This window comes from Neoarthrinium moseri (genome assembly GCF_022829205.1).
Source record: "Neoarthrinium moseri strain CBS 164.80 chromosome Unknown scaffold51_Wmoseri_CBS_16480, whole genome shotgun sequence".
NCBI lineage: Eukaryota > Fungi > Ascomycota > Sordariomycetes > Amphisphaeriales > Apiosporaceae > Neoarthrinium > Neoarthrinium moseri.
In genome coordinates this window covers 196,859-220,659 of record NW_026055165.1, presented here as the reverse complement: position 1 = coordinate 220,659, position 23,801 = coordinate 196,859, and the positions used below count along the sequence as shown (strand labels likewise).

Below are 23,801 nucleotides of genomic sequence, written 5' to 3'. Positions count from 1 at the left end.
GGTCCCAAGACAAGAAGAACAGGAAGCTCCCCCCCAAGCCAACACGCCCATCCAATTGCCGCTCTGCCACCAGGCCAATTCTTTTTTCTGGCACAACTCCAATTGACATCGTTCAAGTCTCGTTGAGGTCATTCCGAATATCTTCACCCCGCCTTCCCCGCTAAATGTAAGTTCATACCCGTTGCAGAGCAGCCAGATCTGTCTTGTCCTCAGACAACCCGAAATAGCCATCTCCCCGATCCCCGTTGATTCTACTGCCACTCCACCTACCACGCAGGGCCTCGCTCGGTTCCGACAGACCAGCTGACTCCCTCGGTGCAGCAGTGACAGATACCGTCGCCATGCCTATCCGTCTGCCCACTGCAAGCCTCCGCTCTGCCGGCCACGCCGCCCGTGGGGCTATGGGCACCCGTCCGGCCAGTGCCGTCGGCGGCATCACCTTTGCCAGGGGGAAAGCTACCCTGCCAGATCTTGCCTGTGAGTCTTCGCTCCTTTTCCCCCTTCCGCGGGCAACCCTTCGGGACGACCCCTTCGACAGCTAACAGCACGTACGCGCCATCCCAGACGACTATGGCGCTCTTGAGCCCCACATCAGCGGCAAGATCATGGAGCTGCACCACAAGAACCACCACCAGACCTACGTCAACGGCCTGAACAGCGCCCTCGAGACCATCGAAGAAGCCAAGGCCAAGGGCAACGACGCTGCCGCCGCCTCCGTCGCTCCCCTGCTCAACTTCCACGGGGGTGGCCACATCAACCACACCCTCTTCTGGGAGAACTTGGCTCCCGCCAACAAGGACGGCGGCGGCGAGCCCCAAGGCGCCCTGAAGAAGAGCATCGACGAGGACTTTGGCAGCTTCCAGACCCTCCAGAAGCAGATGAACACGGCCCTGGCCGGCATCCAAGGAAGCGGCTGGGCCTGGCTGGTCAAGGACAAGAGCGCCGGCACCCTGCAGGTCGTTACCCGTCCCAACCAGGACCCCGTCACCGGGAACTACGTCCCCTTGCTCGGCATCGACGCCTGGGAGCACGCCTACTACCTGCAGTACCAGAACCGCAAGGGCGAGTACTTCAGCGCCATCTGGAACGTCATCAACTGGAAGACGGTGGCCGGCCGCTTGGAGAAGGCCTAGGATACGGACGCCCTAGCGGATGAGACATCCACCACCAAGCCATCCTTCCTAACGGATGCCTTGACGCTCGGGGTCATGGGCGCCATATTTGGCGGGAACTAGTGTAAGAAATCGTGGCTGCAGTGTAGAGAAATGTAATCACTTTTTCAAGCAATGCTGGCAGCTGTGCCACCCTATGGATGCCCCTGAACGACATGTCCAGTCTAAGCTGCCCCATCTTCCGTCGCCCTGCAACTCTGGCACTACTCCAAGCAATACCGACATGGGTTGTTTACCGCGACTCTCAAGGAACCATTGATTTATGCGAGCCGGTACCAGTTGTTATTCACTGACAAAAGGGCCTCCCTGTCTACATCAATTCTGAGATGCGGATTTCTCCACAGAATCCGTGCTCGTTGCTACCGACGGGGCACTTGCTTCTGAGGGAGTGCGTGAACTCAGAGGTGTATCCACACTCGACGACTCGTCCGCTTGATGTGTTCCAGCGTGTATCTGTTTTGCAAAATCCAAGCAAACTGGCGTGCTGTTAGCCGACAAACCACTTGCCACATACATGGTTCACTTACATCGATATATACTACCTGCGCTCAGAATCTTCAACACTGCGATGTCCCTACCGAGCGTCTTCCAAACCCAGTTCCGAATGTCGACCGCAATCAAAGAGTCGATACCGAGCTCGGGTAAGGTACTGTGGCGGTTAACAGTACCCCCCGGTAGCTGAAGTAGGGACTCGAGGCGCTCGGTGAAAGCATCCACCATGCGGCTTGTCATGGATTCAATATCCCGCAGTGCTGCGAGTTCTTCCATCAAGCTTGTCTGTACCTTGGCCTTGCGCCTATCAGCTTGCCCGGCCGCCTCGCTCATGGTGAAGTGACTGAAGCGCGGATCCGTGTGCCAATGCAAGGGATTCTGGCTCCCCCATTGGAATCTGCTGAGGCCTGTCGTGATGTCCATGGGCTGGTTCGGTTCCGCTGGCCTACCGGCCACGATCGCCTCCAGGAACATGTGATGGATGTCGCGCTCCGAGATGGGCGGATACCCCTCCCTCTCGAGACCCAGGTAGAGTTCCTCCTTTTCTCTCTGCAGCAGCCCAAGTCCGTATATCACACCAATGTTCAGCACGCTCGCCGCAAGCCCCCGCCTGCGTCGGTTCGCAGCGAGTCCGTTCATGTACATGTTGGCTGCTGCGTAGTTCGACTGCCCCGGATGTCCTCCGATGGCGGCGAAGGACGATGTCATGATGAAAAATTCGAGGGTAGCATCCGAGAACGCCAGCTCAAGGTTCTTCGATCCCACTGTTTTAGGTCGCAATACACGGTTCCAGTTGTCGAGCGTCATCTGCGAGAAGACTCGGTCTTCTAGGATCATCGCACCGTTCACGATGCCCGCAACGGGAGGCATGGAGGCGGACATTCTTTCTTTGAAAGCCAAGACATCCTCCAGTTTGGTGACATCCAGCTTCTCAATGCTGATCATAGCCCCCCGGGCCTGGCTCAACTCTTCCGCCCACTTGGGAGACGTGTTCGGGTTTCTGCTGGCCAGAACCAGGCGGCGGGCCCCATGATCAATGAACAACCTGGCGAGACTCTGCCCAAAATCTCGCGTTAGCCCGATGAGAATGTAAGTCTTGAGTGGATCTAAGAGGTGGTCTTCGACTAGAGGTTTGACGACCTCAACCGTGTCGCGCTCAATGGCCCAGTCAATCACGTTGATCGGAGATTGACGCATTTTGCGCGTAATCAACACATTCACTGATATTGTCTCGAACGCAGGCATACTGTCGGCTGAAGCTCTTTGGGCTGCCATGGATACGGCCTCGCGGAAGATTGAGTCCAGCGGCAGGTCTATAGCTGTTGTATCCTGTGTCTCATAGCCGTTATAGGGACTTAACAGGGATGGACCTGGGTGATATTCGCAATTGCTCGGGAGCAAATCCAGAAACCGCCTAGACATCTCACCATTAGCAGGTGAGAAGTCATAGATAATGCAGCCCGCAGGGGGGAAGAGTGTTCTGAGCTGGCTGTCTGTTGATTTTGGATGCACAATGATGCTTCTCGAGGGACCGCAGTCCATGCTTGCAGAGACGGTCCAGGACTGATAAGACGCAGCTTGAGCTGAGGCGATCTGCTCAACGCAATCGAGGAGAACCGGATCTGCCCCAACGATAACTGCTGGCCGGCCTCGGGTCTGGCTACAGATTATAAATGCCGTCATATATCGCATGAGCGTATGAACAAAATTTGATAATCGGTCGTACCCATCGGTGATCACTTGCGTGGAGTGAGCAGGAACGCGGATATATGATGCATTGGATGATGAAAGCGCCACTGTGAGAGCACTCGTATCCATATCTCGGCCAATACAGACGTGTTTGAAATTTCGAACTCCGAGCTTGAGTGCTTCAGCAGAGCTGTAGGCAGTCTGTATGGACACAAACCCTGTTTTGGGATTCGCCCAGCAGTCTTTGTTGGACTGCTTCGCTTCATAGCGTGGCCAGCCGCCTGGATCTGAGGTTGTGATGAGGTCCACGCGGGTTTGAATGGTGTTGATCGATCGAGACACCACACGTCTCATTGCGTTGACTCGATCATTGGCCTCTTTGAGGGGCAGTACGCGAGGTATCATCTGTCGTCCTTGTTTTATGTGTATTTCCGGTTCCCTTATCCACAGCCTGTCCTCGGCCAATGAATCAGTGTAAATCAGGCGTGTATACGCCTCGGCTATCAAGGACTCCATGTTATCCAGTGTATCCATATCCAGGACCTGTATCTTGAGATTTGGGACTTCAGCCGCGATAGTTCTGGTGAAGCCAAATGTGGCAGCGTGATCTGGGTTACCGGATCGCGCCTCGCGCGTGACCCAAAGAGCGCATACCTGCGGGCGTAGCAGTCGCTTCAACTGTGACAGCCGCTTCTCTGTCATTGCAGTAATGACTGGTTCTGACAATTCGGCAAGCATGATGGTGGAAGTACATTGTTCCAAAACCGATGGTTCCATCTCTTCGAACGACTCTGCAACATCGATCCGACCGCACAAGGCCGCAAGGCGATCTTTAAGGCGATATGCCAGCCTCTCAAGATGCCTAGATGTCCCACCGATTATCAACAACTTCTCGCTGATATCAACAGTCGATTGCTTCAAGGCTGCGTCCAAGAAATCCGCCGTTAGGTGATCAACCTGGCGGACTGCTAGAGCAGAATCATGGGAATAGAACTGATCAGCATTTCTTGCAACATTTCTGAACCCAAACCCATCAATGTGTTTTGCTACTAGCTCAGATATGCTTAAGGGAAATTTTGGAGGTTGTGAGTCGGCGATGAGTCTGATCCCTGCTCTCAAAGCACTCTGGGGTAGTTGCATGAGAATTAAGAAGCCACCGTTTCTTATTGCAGCCCGTACGTTGTGGAGGGTCGTAGAAACATTGGCTGCCCGTAGGACCGAAGTACTCATAATGACGAGATCGAAGGAATCTCCAGTCAATAGTTGAGCGTCTATGGCTTGGTCAAGATTCAACTTGACTTTGTGCATCCTGCTTCCTGTGTCATTTGCACCTTCGCTTGCTGGTAATATATCCGCGGCATCATGGTCAATTGAAGCCATTGTGTAGGACATGATTGTTGTACCAAGGCCTGAGAGGATGGAATGTTCAATTTCGTCGCCTGGCGCCGAGATACTGAGCACATTCATGCGCGGAAACTTGTGGACAAATTGCTGCACAACTCTCTGAATGTGCCGGCTGAACTGGACTTCTGCGCTAGCATCCCGAATAACTTGATCGATGGCGCCTGGAAGAAGAAGAGGAACAGCGCATCCGATCTGTTGGAGAAGTCGCAAAGATTGACGGTAGGGTGAGCTACACACTAGTGTCTCGATCTGCTCTGTGGGACCTGGTTGGTACGAGTGGCACTCCTGTAGTACTGTCGATTGGCTAAACTTGCTCGACAATCCCAACATGGATTGCTGAGGATCATGCAGGTAAAAATGAGCAAGTCTGTCGCAAGTCTCGACGAGCAAGGGGTCTGCCTTCCCGTGAGTATTGATTGCTGCCCGCACGATTTCATCCGTGGGGTCGACGTCGACAACCGTGTGCAGGTAAAGCTCGTAATCGTCCTCTGGTCGTGTTTTAGCTATTGATGTTACCTGAAGGCCTTCGATCTGAATCTCCATTTCTTCCTTATCATTGAATATTCCAATCTCCGCGGTGAAAACCGCTTTGGATTCTTGCGTGGTGTGTTGTATGCTGGACAACTGGGAATCGACCAACAAGCCCCCATTGGTGTTCTGCCTAAGCGCGGCAATGTTGAAGCGAATGCTATCAATGTGCGTAGGCAGAAATGGGGCCCACAGGGATCGATCACCTGGGGAGGCATACGACAAAAACGCAGACTGAAGACAAGTGTCCAGCGTGGCAGGGCTGATCAAAAGACTGGTACTGTCCTCAATGTGGTGGCGTCTAAGGCCAGCAGACGAGAAGTTGAACCGGCGCTCAATAAAGTTGAGGGCCCTGAAAGGCCCGCTATACACCAGGCCTGTCTTATCCATCATCCGATAGAAGGCTTCCGGGTTAGCTGACAACGTCTCGGCACCTTGTCTTTTCCTCGGAGGTAGTGCGCCAGGGCGAGGTTCCCCCAAAACAATGCGCAGGTTGCCAACCATATTCCTCTTCATCGTGGTGCTCCCATCAGCTGCACAGGATGAGAGACTGAATTTTGCTTCTAGTAGGTCGTCTAAGCCTCGGTTCCCAACTCCACTAGTCACGGACATGGTAAACATGACTTCAGTTCCCTGTGCGTCAGGCTCGACACTGATGCCGCTCAAAATATCCAAGTCCTTGATCTCGATGAGAGTTGCAGGTCTTTCTTTGAGAAGAGTGTGTGCCGCATCAAAAGCCATGATGCAGTAAGCAGACGCTGGGACAAGAGCCTGCCCTTGGAAGCTGTGATGCTCTAGCCAAGGTATCTTCTCCAGCCGGAGTATATTACGCCATCGCAGTTCAAATTGGTTATCATCGCGGGTCCGCACTCCTAGGAGTTCATGAGGAACGTCTTCTTTGAAGTGGTATTGCCGTGATAGTCGAGACTCCCTGTAATGGAACTGGGAGTGGTCCCATGGGTATGTCGGTGCGTCCGGTACGTGAGAATGCGCAAGCCAAGCTTCATTGGACTGCTCAGCGTAGCGGCGCCAGTCTATAGCTGAAGGACCTAAATGACACCATAAGAACCCTAGGAAGTTGGAAAATGCTAATAGATCGTCCTTCGATCTTTCCAAAACTCCGGCATAAGGTAGCGAAACCGCCGAAGCCTTCAGAGTCTGAGTGACGGGCCCCTGAAGTGCTGGATGAGGCCCAATCTCCAGTGCGCAATCAAATGGCTCTTGTCCTTCGACTGCGGCTATCAAAGCGTCTTTGAACTGAACTGCGTGGACCATGTTGTCTTTCCAATACTCTGCACCGAGATCTCTTTCACTGCCTGGACTAAACCCGTAGACGCTAGAGACCCATCGTACCTCGTTGCGACCCGAGAGGGGGGATATGTCACAGTTCCGGAGTGCCTTCGTGTACTCTATCGCAGGTTGCGTCATGTGGGGAGAGTGGTACGCCGTATCGACATGGATGATTCTGGCGAATTTATTCTGCTGGATCAACTTGTCCTTCGCCAGCTCAATTGTTTCTTGGTCTCCAGATAGCGTCACACTGAGGGGGGCGTTACTTGCAGCTACGAAGATCCTATTGTTGAATATAGGATCCCGGCAGAAGCCCAGGGCTTCATTCTCCGAGAGGCCGGCCGCCATCATGCCGCCTTTCTCGCCGCCAGGGCCTCCAGCAAGGTAGGCATATAAACCGCGATAGTACGAGATCAGGATCGCATCCCTCGATGTAAGTCTACCTGCGGCATATGCCGCAGCGATTTCGCCGGATGAATGGCCAATCACGGTATGAAAGGTCACGCCCAGACTACTCAGGAGATCCACTAGGCCCAGCTGAATTGCAGTGCACACGGGTTGCGAAATCTCTGCCTCATGGATGCGAGAAGAAGCCCCTTCGTTAAGAAGCTGCTCCTCCAATCTCCAAGCTGGCGGGTTGGGGCATGACTGCAAGGCGTGGTCCAGGTCCCGGATTGTTTGACGGTATCTGCTATTCGATAGAAGCAGCGCCCTCGACATCGTTGGCCACTGGGCTCCCTGTCCGGTGAAAATCCCAAGGATGCGTGGCTTCTCGCCAGGTGGTTGGGGTCTCAGTCCGATGTCGCCACTTTGTGCAAACTTGTCTAAAGCCTTGTCTAGAAGTACCACGGCCTCTGCTGTTGATCTAGCGGACATAGAAAGTCGATATGGCAGGGCCGACTGTCGTACAAGTAGATGCCAGCTGATCTCATTGAGGGTAATGTCGGGATGGCGAAGAATCTGTTTTCGCCATACAGCAACAACAGCCGCCAGGGACTTTTGAGACGAAGCGGACAGCCCGATTGGTAACATACCACAAGCCTTGCTCAGTTGGGATTGAGAGCTATATGGTTTGTGAGGTGGTGCGAGTAATGTTTGCGAGGAAGTCCTACACTGGAATGCTACTTGGTTGTGGATTTCGGGCATGTATGCTTCAATGATTGCGTGGGAGTTGGTTCCACCAAACCCGAATGAGTTTACACTGGCTCTTTTAGGTTGGCCGACTGGTGTCTCTGGCCAAGGCACAAGCGTTGTTGGAATCTCAATGTGCTTATAGAAAGGCTTGATGCTTGGGTTCAAGGTATCGAGGTGTAGGTTTGGTGGTACCGCACCGTTCTTCATGGCTTGTAAGACTTTGAGAACCCCAGCAAGCCCAGCAGCACCTTCAGTGTGTCCTATGACAGTCTTGATGCTCTGATATCACATTAGCGCTACATGCACAAGATTGTGAGAATGCGGCCCTTACCCCAACTAACATCTTCTTGCCAAGATCTACATGGCTCGACGATGGCCCGAAAAATGCTTCGTGTATGGCCTCAGCCTCTTTTGGATCTCCAGCCTGGGTACCTGTCCCATGTGCCTCGAAATACTGGCACTGGTCTCCCGCTTGTCGGGGATCCAGACCCGACCTCGTATATGTAGCTTTGATGAGTGCAGCTTGCGCAATTGGATTGGGCATAGTAATCCCTTTAGTGCGACCATCAGAATTCACTCCTGTTTCTCGAATGACTCCAATGATTGAGTCTCTGTCTTGTAGTGCCCGAGAAAGTGGCTTGAGCAGCAACGCAGCAACACCTTCTCCACGTGCATAGCCATCAGCATCCTTGTCCCACATGCGGCTTTTGCCGCTAGGGCTCAACATATGCAAGCTTGACTCTACTATAAACTGTTCAGGAGTGATCATGAGGTTCACACCAGCAACATATGCCATAGTACATTCCCCAGAGCGTAGACTCAAAACAGCTTGGTGCAGAGCCACCAAGGAGGAGCTACACGCGGTATCGATCGTCATCGACGGGCCGTGCAGGTTGAAGAAGTATGAAATTCGGTTTGAGATAATGGACCGGGCATTTCCAGTAGCGTAATACTGACTTGCTGATAGTTCATCACGCTGAGACAATGTGTCGTAGTCTGCTGTCATAACTCCAGCGAATACGGCTATGTTCTTTCCCGAGCACCCATCCAGGGTATAGCCAGCAGATTCCATAGCTTCATAGACAACTTCGAGTAACATTCGCTGTTGGGGGTCAATTGCTTCGGCTTCTTTAGGTGTGATATTGAAAAATGCAGTATCGAATACTCTGTGGTCTTGTTCCAGCCAGTACGCTTTGACAGAGTTGGTTGTTCCGTGATATTCACCATCGTGATGGTAGAAACCAGCAGCGTTGAATCGATTTTGGGGCACCTCTTTGGAAAGATCAGGGGGGGCTGATAGCACTTCCCACAGTTTCGAAGGCGACGTGGCAGATCCAGCGAATCGGCAGCTATTTCCTATGATAGCAATCGGCTCTGATGTCGGTGTCCTATACATTCTGTAGGTGGAGCCGGTGAAATCGGAGGTCTATACGAGATCGTTAATAGAAATGACAAAGAGGACTAAGGAACCTGGCCAATGATAGATCTGTGTCGCAAGGTTGAATCGTCATAGACTAATGATCATATCTAGTGAGACCTTTGCTGAACGATTATCCACATTGTGCGACAGGCACTTGCTGAATATAAATACAATTGTACGACTTGTCATATCAGTTGCATAGCTTCCAGTAATCGACATCTGATTTGCCCTTCATCGCCGAAGCTGAAGTCCAAGATACTTCGGGCGAGAACTATTGGTGACCTTAGTAAGTAGGCCCGGCTCCTATTTGCCAGCCCAATACCGATCATTTTAGGCCCACGGGACGGGGTCAATTGCCAAGAGTTTCTACTGAAACCTCGTAAACAGTCATGAGCAAGCAAGAGCACATCACATCTGCGACTGATTTGTAGCCAATAGCTTGCCACGGACCATTCTGATACAAGCAAGACCCATGCCGTGGCCAGTCTCGTCGCTGCACCAGGTTCAATTTGTACGAAAAGTTGTCAAATATTACAAGACTCACGAGAATCGAAAGAAAGACCTTGAAATGGGTGATTATACAACGCAACTTGATATTCACTACTGTCTCGTTCTTTATAGACTATATACTATTTTCCCCTTACATTTATATTGATATATGGTGCACATCGCATTCTTCTAACTAATACCTAAACCACTGCAGTTCTTTCTAATCTGAACGCTATCTCCAGCTGGGCGGCGGAATATTTCCAATTCAGTTCCAGAGTCTCTGTACGCCTGCCAATTTGAATTGGGCAGGTGATCTTCATAATAAGGTGCTTTCATAATTTGGGGATACGGTTCATGGAATGGTGCTGGGAGCGAACTGTTTAGATCTAACGATAGCCCCAGCCAAGACGTGGCCCAGAACGAGTCCGGAAAACTGAATTGATCGGCTCCGCGTAGAGTGGCAAGCGGCCTGGCTAAGCTTTGGGGAATCTGCCAAAAGTTGATCAAGGGCTGCTCTCTGTTGTGTATTGGAGAATTCGTGTCAAATAATGGAGGTATTGAACCAAGGTGATGGGTGCTCGGTGCATCAAGCAGTGCTATTGGCTGATCCAAATATGCAGTCAGCTTTGGCAGGGTCTGTGGATGGTTCCTAGAAGTCATTTCATAGACTATTGAGTAAGGTTCAGCTATCTTTCTAGCACAGGAATCAGGAATGTAAGCCGCACCTGCTGAGCTTCGGGGAGATAATGGCCGCAGCCTCTGGAAATCAGTTCGCTGTCCTGGCACTTGACTGTATCGAAGTTTTTGACGACGTCGGTTTGTATTACGAAGAGATGGGCTAAAATTGCAGGTTTGTGCTGATCTAAAGCATCTCTCGCATTCAGAATCTCCGCGACGACGGCAAGATAACTTCTGGGAGTGGCATCTATCGCAAGCCTTACGAGTTGGAGGCACTGCCATCCTATGGCACTAAGCAGCCTTTGTTTCCTGGCTAACAAAACAGGCAGAAATATGTTGTAATGCGCTCTGGTAAGATTTTGATCGCCCGAGAAACAGGAACATAGAACAATGTCTGGGAACTGCGACATTTTATCGAAGGACGCTACCTTGAATAGCCCCGTCTACTCTTGCCCAGTGATTTAAGTCAAGGCCTAGAAGCGGCAGCCTGCTGCCCGGATCTTTGCACTTCTCGCCGCAACCTGCCTAAGCCGAACCAACATCCTAGCATATTCTGGACTGTTTTTGGAGGATTAATAGATCATCTGCCACGAATCAGCCCCCACGGTGGTTAGGTGCAGTCAGGTGGAGTGGAGACCGCCCTGTGCATGTGTATCGACCCAACTGCATGATCTGTTGTATCCTGCAAAGATGGTGGATCGGTACATGACATGTATACAAGGCCAAACCCAAAACATTCTCAGGTGTCGTTTGTATGATCTGATAGTGGAGGATCAGTTGTCGGGGATATCAGAGGACTTCCGAGCCCCGAAGCCCAAATGCGGGAGCAGAGAGCCTTGATCTCGTGCATCCGTGGACCGGCTCGGTAAGCATTGGTGTACCCCACAATGAATCAAAAGAATATTATCTATGGCCAATACCATTTCCTTTCTTCAATCTCCTTGAACATTTCTCAAGGCTTCATAACGCTGAAGTCAGGTGCTCTTCAAATCATCAGCCGCGGTACTTGGCATACATGTAACCACACGAAGGGGTTTCGAGCTCTGTAGGCGAAGGGATAGCCCTGTCCCTCCATTGACTACAGTACCAGGATTCTTACCTACAAACCGCTACGGTCGCATAAATTTAACGAATAGGCATACTCTTGGCATCCCTCCATGTTTATGTAGTACTAGATCCTTCGCTTTCCCGTCCCCGGGCAGGGCTGAGGCGTACTGCGGCATGTATCGGCATGGCTTGCAGGACGTAGAATCCATGGACTGCATACCGATCATTACAATTAGACAGATCCAGCAATCTTTATTCGGTTCAATGATTATAATAGTTCCGAAATCTTTGACTAAATCGTTGGTAACCCTGGGTCGTCACCCCCCTCTATCCACAACGTATTTGTGACACGCTCAAGCTATTAAGTTGCTAGCGACCAATGACAGAGCTGAAAGTGAAGGTCCGTAGTGACAGGCCGCCGAGGTTGACTTATGGTCGGCACCATCCCTGCAGACCTACTACACACACTCTCCAATGGTGTGAAGTATCCCAGAGATGCAAGGCTGACCCAATAACTTGTTGCCGAAGCTGGTATAATCCTTGACAACCTGCTGCAGGTTCCTTCAGCTGTGGCCTGCGCTGAGCATACGGGCGCACACACACGGAAATGGAAACCCTACGGATCTGTGCGGCAATGAAATAATCGGATTAGAATCTCGGCGTCTGTATTACGCAACGGCTGCACATGAAAATCATTCACCCTCCAGCGACTGGGTCCTTTTGTATATATGACCTAGCAGCTTGGCACACAATCTCGCCACCGCCTCAGCTAAGTTAAAACATGATAATTGCAAGACCACTCAATTATCTGGCTAGCATGTGAAGTTACAGGTTACGAACGACGATGTTGGAGGTTCGCTTAGGAGGCGTATGGCTTCATGGCAATAGCAAGTATATCTTATAGATCATAGACAGACAAACCGCAGCCGCCGTCTAGGTTCGGTTTTCAGGCTCGGCCCTTTCGGACTGCCAATAATCGCGACTCGTGATTCTGCCGCATGACCTTGATTTGGCTGACCTGAGGGAGGGCCAAAGTGGATGACGAACAGATCTTCAGCTTAGTCCTATCTCGATCTTTGCGCCACTAGCACTTCAATATTGTCAAAGTAGTACCAACGGGTGGGTCCAACGGACCCCGGGAGGGAACCGTGAGACATGCAAGGGTCCCAAATCACACTCAACCGAACCCACATGCGCCCCAACCACGCAGCTCCGCCGCACAATGGTTTTCCTCGAGGCGCTTCAGCTGAGTTGGAAACGGTGACGGTAGAGGCTCAGCTCTCGAGCAGTTCCAACCTGACTTGAAGCGATCAGGTTTGCCATTGGCACATGGTCATGTCGTACTAATGTAACCTTACCCCTGCATCCGCCTGGCCCATGGCGTTAGAAGCGCAGGGGTATGCCTGAAGCCCGTGCCCGAAGTACGTGCATACAGCGCCTTGGTGCTGTGCGATTGGGATTCTGGAGCCATTAACTCAGCAAATTCGGGCGGCTTCTGCTGTGGCGTTGATTTGACAGACGCCCACGCACCTCGAAGTTCAATCTGGGGAGTGACGTTCTCAACAGGCAAGTTCGGTTCCTCCCAGAGCTCCAAAAGAACCAACAGCCAAACCTACCTGCAACGCAACGCAACAGATACAGACGTAATCGTATGAAAAAAGCAAAAACATATGCATTTCAGGCCACTAAGGGCTTTGATTGCTGAATCACGGCACCGTTGTATCCAAAGATGTTTGCTCATGGTGACTCTGCACACAGTCTTCAGGGCGAAATACTGGTATCCGTTGAAGGTTGTCTCTGATAGTTGCAGCTGGCTCGAACTCCGATATGGCGCTAGCTTGCAAGGTCAGTCTTGGCAATGTGTCTGTCATCCTCAGATAACCAAGGAGAACCATGCAATTAACTTGAATGGAATAAGATAACCAGGTGATTGCAATAGAGACAGCGCTGTCGACCTATGTTGGTATGCAGCAGTCGATAGATGATTCAATCTAAGTAGCACAAGGCTATGCATGCATCAGGATCATCAGATGCGGCAGCTTTCCGCCAATGTTGAAGGCCGTAGTGCCAAGATATCACCATAGCTTCGTCGGCCGGCACCCAACCTGTATGTAGGGAGATAACATGCGACAACCAGTTGTCTGCTCCGATTGGCACTAAGAATAGGCTTGTGACATATGCATGCAAACGCAGGCCATGCAGCAAAGATCCCATTTAATATTAGGTCGTAGCCTTGATGACTCAGACTACCGAGACACTGTGGACGCATCTTTTAGCCTTCCAATCATTCAATCAGGGCTCGCAAATGAGTCAGATTCTTGGTCGTGGTCTTAGCCCAACCGTGGTGCTAGGATGCGATCATCAAGAGTGGTTCAATAGGCGGAACGAAGGGTGTCATATCACGAGGTGACGCCTGATGTGGATCTATCCAAGTGCGTATACTGGGTGGCAATGCCAACAACATACACCCCCATCACGTTACGGGTGAGAAGTAAGTGGTCGATAGCCTAGGCCATTAGCAAGTGTCGGAGCCAGAGTTCGTATCCCGAAACATCGTGTTCAGATGCACTGCAGCTTCAGGGGCACCAGGTACTGAGGCGGGATGAAACATATAAGAACGGATGACGCAAGAAGAGAAGACGGGGAAATAAGATGTGGAAGAAAAATACATTTGGATATATTGTGAACAATTATGGTAAGTGTGCCTCGCTCCATATTATGTACACGTATATGCTCTCAATTGAGCTTGTTCATCTAAAACAATGTTTTTCAATCAAGAAATCGCAAATGGCAAGTAGGATCCGTTTTTCATCACAACTACTCTCCGTCTCCTACACCAAATACCTCAACGTGTACTCTTTCACTTGTAACCCCATCGGTGATCAAATATCTGCGAACATCATTCATAAAGTTCGTTGGGCCGCAGACATAATACTGAGTTCTCCTGTTGTCAAGGAACAGGACGCTCGATTGATGCAATTTCTTCAAATCCATGCGGCCATCAAATTGGTAATCAACTCCTTTCACGTCAGTTTTGGTAACGTGAGAATTGAAGACGGTGGAGGTAAGATTAGGGCTCTTGTTGCATGTGCTTTGTATGTGTTCCTTAAAGGCTTGCAACTCCGAGCTTCGTGTGCCGTGGATCCATGAGATCGGACGGTTCGAGTGTGTAGCAACCAAGCTGTTAAGGATGGATATCATCGGGGTAACACCGACGCCAGCTGAGAGCAAAACGATTGGTGCTGTGTCATCCGTGACTGGATCAACGAAGAACTCCCCAGTAGGATGAGTAAGTTCCACAACATCGCCCTCCTTGTAATTTTCGTGCAGCACATTAGAGACCCATCCTCGCGGGCCCAAGTCTCGCCCAGACTCCTTCTTGACGCTGATGCGGTAGTAGTCCCCGTGAGGCGCGTCACTCAGAGAATATTGCCTCGGCTGCATATACCCAAATTCTGGGATGGAAACATGAAGACTAATATACTGTCCTGGTTTGAAGTTGGGTAGAGGTTGCCCGTCCTCCGCAACAAGATAGAAGCTCGTAATCTCAGAAGACTCTTCAACCTTCTTCTGAATCTTGAATCGTCTCCATCCTGTCCAGTCCTTATGTGAGTCATAAAGCTGCTTCTCCCGCTTGATGAAGATATCTGCCAAAGCTGCATAGGCTGCGGTCCAAGCATCAGCTACCTCGGGAGTAACTGCGTCCCCCAGCACGGTTGCGACTGCCTCAATGAGGTACTTTCCTACGATTGAGTACTGCTCGGGCTGGATTGTGAGGCTAACATGCTTGTGCGCAATGCGCTCAACGAGAGTTTGAAGTTTTCCCAAGTCATCAACATAGCTGGCATAGGCAAACACTGCTCCTGCTAACGCCCGCGGTTGGGCACCGGTGACCTGCCCTGTCTGATTGAAGATATGATGTAGCTCTGGGTGGTGTTCAATCATGTTGCCGTAAAATAGGCTGGTGATCTTCTCGCCATTTTCCTTGAGGATAGGCGCCGTTGATTTAACGATGGCCAGCTGTGAAAGGGTCAAAGGTGCAGAGATTTGCGCCCCCTTTGATACGCCCAAGTTCGGAGTGGGCAACGAGGTATGCGATACGGCTTGTGATGACGCCACCATCTTGTCCGAGCTTGGAAAGTGAGGAGTGAAAAGATGTCAAGAGATGTCCAATGCGAAAGTGTCTGTTGGTTATTTGGTTAAATATAAATCGGACGAGCCATGGTGGTATTATATAACTATAGATGGCCTCCAGGACCGCCTTCGGAAATGCCAGGTTCTACAGGTGATGTGCCGGAGAAAGCAAAGCCGATGTCCACGACAACACAGGGTAAACTTGGATTTTTCCCAAAAGCGGAAGCCAGATTCCAGAAAATCCGTCCCTGCTCTTAGCGAGCTTACACATGGTCTATGCAGCTTGTAAAATCTGTGTCAAAATGAGCCCACCCAAAGATCCGGTGTTTCCCGTGCGGCTACCATCTCCGCGGCGCCGGGTCCGTCCACTGGGAGGAATGGGACTGATCCATGTAAGCAGGCCCATTGGCAAACGAGCCCCCTCCCCCTGGGAGATATTCCTAGCGTAAAATCAAATTGAGGTCCAGTATAATAATATGATCGTTTCACGTGGGGCTGATGACACATGGCGTACGGTATTCTTGTTGTAGCGATTGGAGCGCCCAGGGACTGATAGTTCAATTGCAGTGCTGTTGAATAGTTGCTAATAAGTCAAGTCGAATGGCGTGCGACACAAGTGCCCTAGCCGCTTCGTCTGCGGGCTTCCGGCACTCAGTGCAGCTAATAACTCCGTTTAGTGGGGTGTAACTTGAACTGACACAGGCCTGCAGAGAGCCCGAAAATATTAAACAAACAAATAGCAACAGCGCAAACAGACAAACTGGCTTCCTCAAAGCCCAAGTGCGCGGAGATTCTTGATTGGCAGTTCCTGACAAAAGCCTCTTGTCAGCGCTGCAGGTCAGCAATTGTATGTTGCGCGCATAAGCACCCGTCTCTGGTCTTCTAAATCTAGAGGGGAATCAGGGGATGCACGTTGGGGTACCTTATGCTGCGGGAGGATTAACGGCAATGCTATATTTCAAAAGCTTAATCAATTCGTAGTGAATCCTATTCTTTACCCGGTATTTTTCTGCCCTGCTGATTATCACATATTTATCCCTTCAACATAGTATCACGAGCCAACAAAGAAGCGTTGTTATCCCGGAGCAAGCTCCATAGAGGGGTTCCGCTGGTAACTTACGTATAGGCGGATTTCACAATGCATCATAACGTTATCCAACGGAAGTTTACTAATTCTTTATTCGTTACAAATGGATGCTGCAGATATCGGCCTCTACGCCACTGTTTCACATGACGCAGGGTGCCGGTGCTGATCCCATTCCGCCGGGATGATGCTAGGCTTGGTGTATTCACATCATCGCTATCACCTTCGCTTTCTGCAACACATAATGTTTCCCACGTATAAAGCTAATAAATATATCATTAAATGATTGTGAAAAAGCGCTGTAGTCACCCAGATCAATATGATGGTACCCAACACTGGCTGGGCCTGCAACGGTATCCCACCAGCGACAGTGGTGATCTCAGGCCGATATACATGTAGCGCTGCCCAAAGTATGGATGCAATTACGTTTTTCAATCCAAACTTGGTACAACACAGTCGGAAATATTCGTCCATCAATTTACAAACCAGTTGCATCCAAGCGTGTTGCCCTAATGTACTTAGGCTTGGGCGGATAGTGCAATGAAACCACAACGTCAGCGGGGCCAAAGCCTTAGCAGTAGATTATGATTTAGATTACATTACCCCGACATCATCAATATAGGTGTCCAGTATTATGAATGAGGCCTGACAATCAATGGCGTGTTGTAGAAACATCTTTCTAGCCTGGCGGCTGTGGTGCGAGATGACCTTTCGACGTGTCACCGACGTTCGGCAAAAATGAAGATGTGGGATTATTGCATATTCGGAAGCTGTCAATGATGTGTATCAGGTTTGGCTCACAGCTTCGGATTGAACTCTAAGGCATTCGGTACAATGCTTCAAGGGCGCTCAACATTGCAAGACATAAGCAACATTGGTGGGCTGCCTACTTGGCATCCCGCATGTGGCCGAAGGATCAGTATAAGTTGAAGGGCTCGATAACCTTCCTTGCTTATATGTATCCTATGCGTCCCGCGTCGTCAATTGGACTATCTTAATTCAGGCCTGACGACGGAAGAATGTTAACCAGTTACAAAGTCAAAATGACGCCGAATTCAAAACCCCGAGAAACAATATCGAATTGTTAGGATATCAATAAGCCGAGTTCATGTTCGAGCGAGAGAATCGGAGGTCTGACGTAGTCTAATAGTAGCTGGTATTCAAGGAGTCGGCATGGGCGGCAATGAAGGGCTATCAATGTCGCTGCATTAAAGTCGTTTTCCGTACTCAACAAAGACTTACGAGCATAGGAGCTTGTCAGACAGTTTACTAGTAGTTTTGGCAAAGTCTAGCATTCGCATAAGTCGCGTATTGGGAAACTGGGGTGAGAGTTAGAGAAAACCAATATGCCTTGGCAGATACTATCATGTAGAGCACATCTGCTGCCTCGCTTTGGGGCTGTTTGGCGACCCTTGCTCGAGGCTGCTCAAGTCTGCGTCCTCCACTACTACTGTTGTCACCACTTCCAACTGAATATTGTGATCTTCTTGAGCACCTATGCTTCTTCTGAAAGACTCTTGACTCACAGTGCGGTGATGATGATGTTCAGGAAGTCCATCAGCTGTGTCAGGCCCGGTAAACCGCCAAGGCCACCACCAAGAGCTGTAACAATCCTTCGGATCGAGCTCCTCAGGCTGTTGGCCTCCTCGAACCAAGACCAGATTTCCATACCTTCTCTCTGGCGTACGCACAAAAGAAAACCAGTCGAGTCCGGTTTCTCGAATGTCATGATCCCCTATAAAGATGATAGTGGTGCTCCACAACAAGACATTCAGCCATCCTAAAACGTATCAGATGCCAGGAGCCAACAAACAAGGGTTGTGATATAAGTTTGCAAGTTTGGATAATGCCACCATCTACCGGTACAGTTTTGTGGTGATATGACGCAAAAGATTGAAAGGTGCAATAAAAACGTACCATGCGATGCAATAAGAGAGCCTGAAATACTGTAGAATGTCCAACCGGCCTTTACGCCGCCCATAGCAGCCATACGGCTAATTGCGAGCGGGGCTGTACACAGAATATAAATGGCCTGATAGGCCAAGAAGGCAGGGTGCTGCCCAGAGGGCTTCGGGGGTTCGTCTTTTTCTCTGAGTTCCATCCCGCTTGCGGTGGCAGAAACCTGCGACGGCAAATGGCGAGCAGATTGGTTGTTCCAAAGCATTGAGAAAAGAGTGACGCCGAGAAGTAGTACCGTCAGGCCCATGGCCAAGAAAATCCAGAAGTATTCAAGCCACAATGCCTCCGTACCATAGGCTTGATTCACCCAGCACTTTTAATTGGGTTAGTTTACGGACACGTGGTAATGAGTACGGCTTACCCAGGCACCAGCTCTAGCATAGAATCCACCGTGATCGATACCATTCTTTGTGGTCAGCACGCTGCTTAAGGGCAAAGTGATTGCAATAACCCAGACGGCAGCCGTGGCGATATATATAACACGTCGCGATGGCTTGTATCCTCGCACGATCGTTGAGTAGGAGTTAATACCTAAGAGAATAAAGTCAGCCAAACGGTCAGAAAGATGGTACACTAGCATGCCATCATTATAGGTCTGGAATCGAATACCAATCTCTACAACGATATTACGACGCCAGGAGTAAGGCACCGACTTACTAATTAGAACCAACATGCCGCTTGATACTAGTTTGCCAACCTGCATGAACCAGCCTTGTGTCCAGCAAGCGGCTGACGGTACGATGATGCCATCGTGTCTGAGCCATGCCACACTCAGCAAAAATGCCAGCGCCTCCATCAGATTGGCATATAGCAGGTTGTACACGAGCATAAGTACGGGGTTCCACTTCACATCTAACTTCGCAGCTGTAGGGAACTCATCCTGCTTCAGTGGTGTGGCCGGCTCGCTGAGTGGTTCCTTGGACTTTGTTTTGAGTTGATGGTAGTGCCGTTCTTCTAACCCGAGGGACAAGTCGTCACTCCTTGCGCAATTGCGGTAATCTTCGATGCTGTATTCCGTTCTCCGGCTCGATGGTCGGCGTACCACCCGTTCCCATTTGACTAGCCGATACGTGATGTAGGTAATGAGGAGCGTCGTCGTTACTATGGAAAGGAAGCCGAAGACAGTTACGGCAATCAGACCATCTCGTAGAAGTTCTGGCAGTGGAGAAAGGGTGCTGCTCTCTGTAGGAAGATGGGAAGCCATCGTGGGTGTCTTACGGCGCAGTGCACACAGGCCGGCAAAATACCATGATGCCGCCAACCCAAGGATCCAATTGGCGAAGAAGGGACATAAGAGCCAGACTTTTCAAGTGGGAAACATTGAGCAAGTAAGATACCATAAAAGCGAAAAGGAGCGCAGACGAAAGTTTGCCCCATGAAACATCAGAGCAGAGTAGTGACAATCATCTCGCTAGGCCGTGGCTTGCAGGGGTGAGACCCCCGCGCCTATTGCGGCAGAGCAAACGAGCCCTTCCTCCAGTTTATCCTACTTGCCAACGATGCAACGATGGTGCCGTATCTGCAGTCTTCCCCAAGAAGAAGGCAAGGGAAGCTTTGCCAAAGCGGACCTCGCAGCACTGCCTTGTCTGGCTCTGTTTATGGTTCGGTTTTGGGGTTGCCGCCCGGCGCCTCCAGCAGATCTTTGCAGCTCGCATCGCACGTTGTCCCCGATTTTCCCTAGTTTGCTAAGGTCATAGCGTATGTTGTCGCAGATACCCGTGAGGCCCGTCCGCCTCGTGGGGCAATCTGATCTCGACCTGACAGCCTTATCAACGACCTGGGACGATCGTCTCCTCTGCCCGCTTTTGCCGCCAGCCGGAAAGATGGGTAGACATTAGCAGTGGCTAATGGGTGCGATACGTTACTGCGCAGTTGACTATTTTGGTTTTGTGTAGGTCCTGTACGGTATGTATATCACGTCCGCCTGGCTGCCTATTGGAGGTGGTGTTGCAGTAAACATGCACGACAAGGGCCAGTGCCAGGGCGTTGAACAACGGAAGGAATCGGCTCCGATGCACACGTGCCATTGTGCCCACTGAGGTTACTTCGCGCAGCCTCAAGTAAATGAATTAGATGCACAGGGCAGCATCCGCGGCGTTTATATTTTTAGTGCTGACACTGTTGAGACCTGTAACAAGCGCTAATCGCTACGGTTAATTTGGCGATCTGGTCATACATTCTCAATCCCAAGTTCTAAAAGATTTCCTTCATGGTGTCCAATCTTCAGTGTCTCGGTGTAGCCATAAGCGGCGTTGATATCGGCCTTTGCTGGCTTTGTTCTATTCTTGTTCGTGGCACGTACGTCTTTTGTCGCACGTCTTTGGTCTGTCCCTCGCAAGGGTTACAACAAGCCCTTTCCCCTGGACGCCTCGAAATACCACTTTTAAGCTAACTCAATTTGATCAATGAGAGATTTTCAAACGTGCGTAATATTCTAGAGAAATCAGATTTGTCTTGGGTTGTCCGGCAGCATGTCTACGTTGAATCTCTAATAGGATGTAGTAAGAGAGCTCCTGCACAATGCTCCGCCGCCACAAATAATATTGCCAAGCTCTTCCCCCTCCCCCTCCCCCCTTTTCCCATGTTATATGTGGCTTTATATTGGAGCCATCAACTTCTCTGGGCATCGTTGAACATGCACATTGTTTATGACCTGGCCTGTCTGCATGTTCAGTTTTGTATTCTTAGTAGCCAGGACACCTTCACTTTTACGGTGTCACTGAAAATTATATTGCATCTCAGCGGAGACCATTAGCCAAAGCACATTTGAAGTCGCCTGAGACAGTCACTGCAAATATAGAACTGTTATAAGCAATCGCTACGCTGGATATAATACTTCCAAGGTATATGAAGAGTTGGGGCCTCGCGAATCCCGACTAGCAGTGTTCGATTCCACAGTCAAATGGCATAAGATGAACTGCAGCGTATGGTTGCTCTTCTGGTCTTATATAGTCTGTGTCATATTTTGTTCTATAGGTCTGATAAGTCCAGATTTCCAAGGAAGATTTGGTATTATACCGTAGCAAGGCGTAACCAGTTCTCCGCTCCTCCCCCGCAGAGGAATGAAAATATGAGGGCCCATTACAGTTTGCCCGTTCGGCTGAACGGTGAGAGTACTACCGTCATTAGGAAGCCGAATATAGCAAATGCAGCAATTGCTTCTAGAATGAACTCCCAGTTGTTGGACCTCTGGTTACCGATGGTTTCTGCGTCGAAGTAGAAAACCACAACACAAATAGTGACCACAGCTGCCTGCACGAGCCATACGAGAGTCGCAAACAGCTTGCTTGAGAAAAGCAGGGCTTTCATTTCCTGTTTCTTGTCTCGGATCGAAAAAGAAGAGATCGGTGATCGTCCAGATATAAGTTGTATGAGACTTGACTTCCCGTTTGCTCCAGTGTCCAGTTCAAATGGATTTGCGAAGGAAGAGGTAGCTGCGTCATCCCGCGTATGATTAGTGTCTTGACGGTGAAGCCCAGATTGATCTTTGGTCCAAACATGCTCCATAATTGCTCCCAGAGGTTGAATCAGTAGTATCAAAGGGACTAATTGTCCAAACCCCCAGGTATTTTCCAAAGATCCAGTTAAAGGCTGCATTTGAGTTCGCGGTACCAGAACCTGGATTGTTCCGAATAACAGACCAGTCAAAGAGATCCAGAGGGAAGCCGCAAAAGAGGATACACACTCAAGTATGACGAATAGTGGGAGAGCAATCCCAAGAATTAACCGAAATAGCCAGAGCCAGAGTCGCGGATGCATATCGCTGTCTGAGTGTGTAGCGGGGACTTTCAGTAATAACACCAGGAGAGTCTCCAAGGGGCTTCGCGCCCATCGGTTGTAGGCCGTGCTTGTAATACTGAATAGACCGCCAACCTTCCAGATATAACTGATAGCCAGGATGATGAAGCCTAGAGGTGCATCCGGGCCAACACCATCCCCCCAGAGCTTGCCCCAAAAGCATTTGGCAGGAATGGCCCATCCTGTCCTTCCGTCTACCATTCCATTCCACCAAAATATTCCCCAGTCATTGCTGATAGTCGGTACGAGTCCGATGATGAGCATAACCAATAATATACTCATGCCACAGAGACGCCATATCATTATACCTCGATGCTCCTGCAAGTAGGTTCCTAGCAGTGTAATGGCTGAAAGGTGCACGCTGCTCGACATCCAAGCCAAGTACAGTACAATCTGGAAGTGGTAGACAGATATGCTACCTGTTCTCAGCCCTTGGAATCCTGCACCCATGATCGCGATGCCCGTAACAATCTGCTGATCACTCAGGGCAAGCACAGCCTTGCGAACAGAGGCATGGAGTTGGGGTCGTCTTCGACTTGGCGAGTATGGTTGAATATGAAATATTTGGCGATCGACAGGCCTCAGCAGGGTAGAGTCTACCAGACCGCCGAGGTAAACAACCAGAACCATGAAAAAGGTGATGTATGCACTGAGAATGAAGGCTAGCACTACTCCAGCACCTGAAATATCCGGATCTGGATGGGCGATAGCGCCCTGCTGGAGTAGTTCCTCGCAGTTCGCTGCTGTTGGACTGGACGACTCCGCTCTGACCTCGAATGCACCAGACATTATGGCTAGTCCTCCCTGCTCGCCTGAGCATGAAAGGTGACGTTGCTTCCTAGTGGTTAGGTGGCAAGACAACCGACACGGAGATGTTCATGTCCACGCGGTCAAGTAGGAAACCTCATATCTTCGTGGCGGTTTGTATGTGACTCATCGCAATTTTGCAACAGCCTTTGGCTTCAGCACGCCTTATGCTGGTATGAACTACTTTTGGAGACCGATTGAGCAGCTGAGTGCACCAATGGGTCCGGCCAACACTAAGCGACCAAGCAGTGCGGCTGTCACGCATGTGTCGTACTCTAGCGGAAGTTAATCAGCTTGCGAATGCCGAGAACCTAAACGTCGACTTTTGGTTTTTACCGGGATGAGGCATAGTTTGTTTGCAGACCATGTAATTCCTTGTAGCGGGCTTTCCAGAACACTGACTAGTCTTGTAGCTCCTAGCTGCATCGCAACGAGTACACCGCGTAATTATTCAACACTCCAGAAGGCCGAACTTCTGATGACGTGACGATATCCATGATTATTTAGGTCAACAACCATGTGGCCTGAAGTTCAATAGCTGGCATGATTGTCAAATACCACTATCGTTTATACTCAAGCCTGCTTATTCTACCTATGCCAACAGAAAGATGCATTCGCAATCTCGACTTGCGGCTTGCTCGTCCGATGACTTCAAGCTGAGCCTCCCCGCTCTCAC

At 50.3% G+C, this 23,801-nt stretch overlaps 5 protein-coding genes across 5 annotated transcripts; 1 reads left to right on the top strand and 4 right to left on the bottom strand.

Moving 5' to 3' along the window:
* Window positions 1-341: 341 nt before the first annotated feature.
* JN550_010245 (uncharacterized protein) lies at window positions 342-1,133 on the top strand (the record flags this gene model as incomplete). Its single annotated transcript, XM_049308477.1, has 2 exons — window positions 342-477; window positions 565-1,133. 2 exons carry the CDS (start codon window positions 342-344, stop codon window positions 1,131-1,133), a joined length of 705 nt encoding a protein of 234 aa, XP_049167819.1.
* A 354-nt stretch (window positions 1,134-1,487) lies between these two features.
* On the bottom strand, window positions 1,488-9,105 carry JN550_010244 (uncharacterized protein; the record flags this gene model as incomplete). The annotated part of the gene is made up of 4 exons (XM_049308476.1): window positions 1,488-1,648; window positions 1,700-4,918; window positions 4,991-7,988; window positions 8,041-9,105. The coding sequence occupies 4 exons, from the start codon at window positions 9,103-9,105 to the stop codon at window positions 1,488-1,490; spliced, it is 7,443 nt and encodes a 2,480-aa protein (XP_049167818.1).
* Window positions 9,106-14,160: 5,055 nt separating this feature from the next.
* On the bottom strand, window positions 14,161-15,465 carry JN550_010243 (uncharacterized protein; the record flags this gene model as incomplete). The annotated part of the gene is made up of 1 exon (XM_049308475.1): window positions 14,161-15,465. The coding sequence occupies one exon, from the start codon at window positions 15,463-15,465 to the stop codon at window positions 14,161-14,163; it is 1,305 nt and encodes a 434-aa protein (XP_049167817.1).
* Window positions 15,466-18,083: 2,618 nt separating this feature from the next.
* JN550_010242 (uncharacterized protein) lies at window positions 18,084-19,724 on the bottom strand (the record flags this gene model as incomplete). Its single annotated transcript, XM_049308474.1, has 4 exons — window positions 18,084-18,296; window positions 18,375-18,833; window positions 18,882-19,051; window positions 19,178-19,724. The coding sequence occupies 4 exons, from the start codon at window positions 19,722-19,724 to the stop codon at window positions 18,084-18,086; spliced, it is 1,389 nt and encodes a 462-aa protein (XP_049167816.1).
* Window positions 19,725-21,601: 1,877 nt separating this feature from the next.
* JN550_010241 (uncharacterized protein) lies at window positions 21,602-23,107 on the bottom strand (the record flags this gene model as incomplete). Its single annotated transcript, XM_049308473.1, has 1 exon — window positions 21,602-23,107. One exon carries the CDS (start codon window positions 23,105-23,107, stop codon window positions 21,602-21,604), a length of 1,506 nt encoding a protein of 501 aa, XP_049167815.1.
* Window positions 23,108-23,801: the final 694 nt, after the last annotated feature.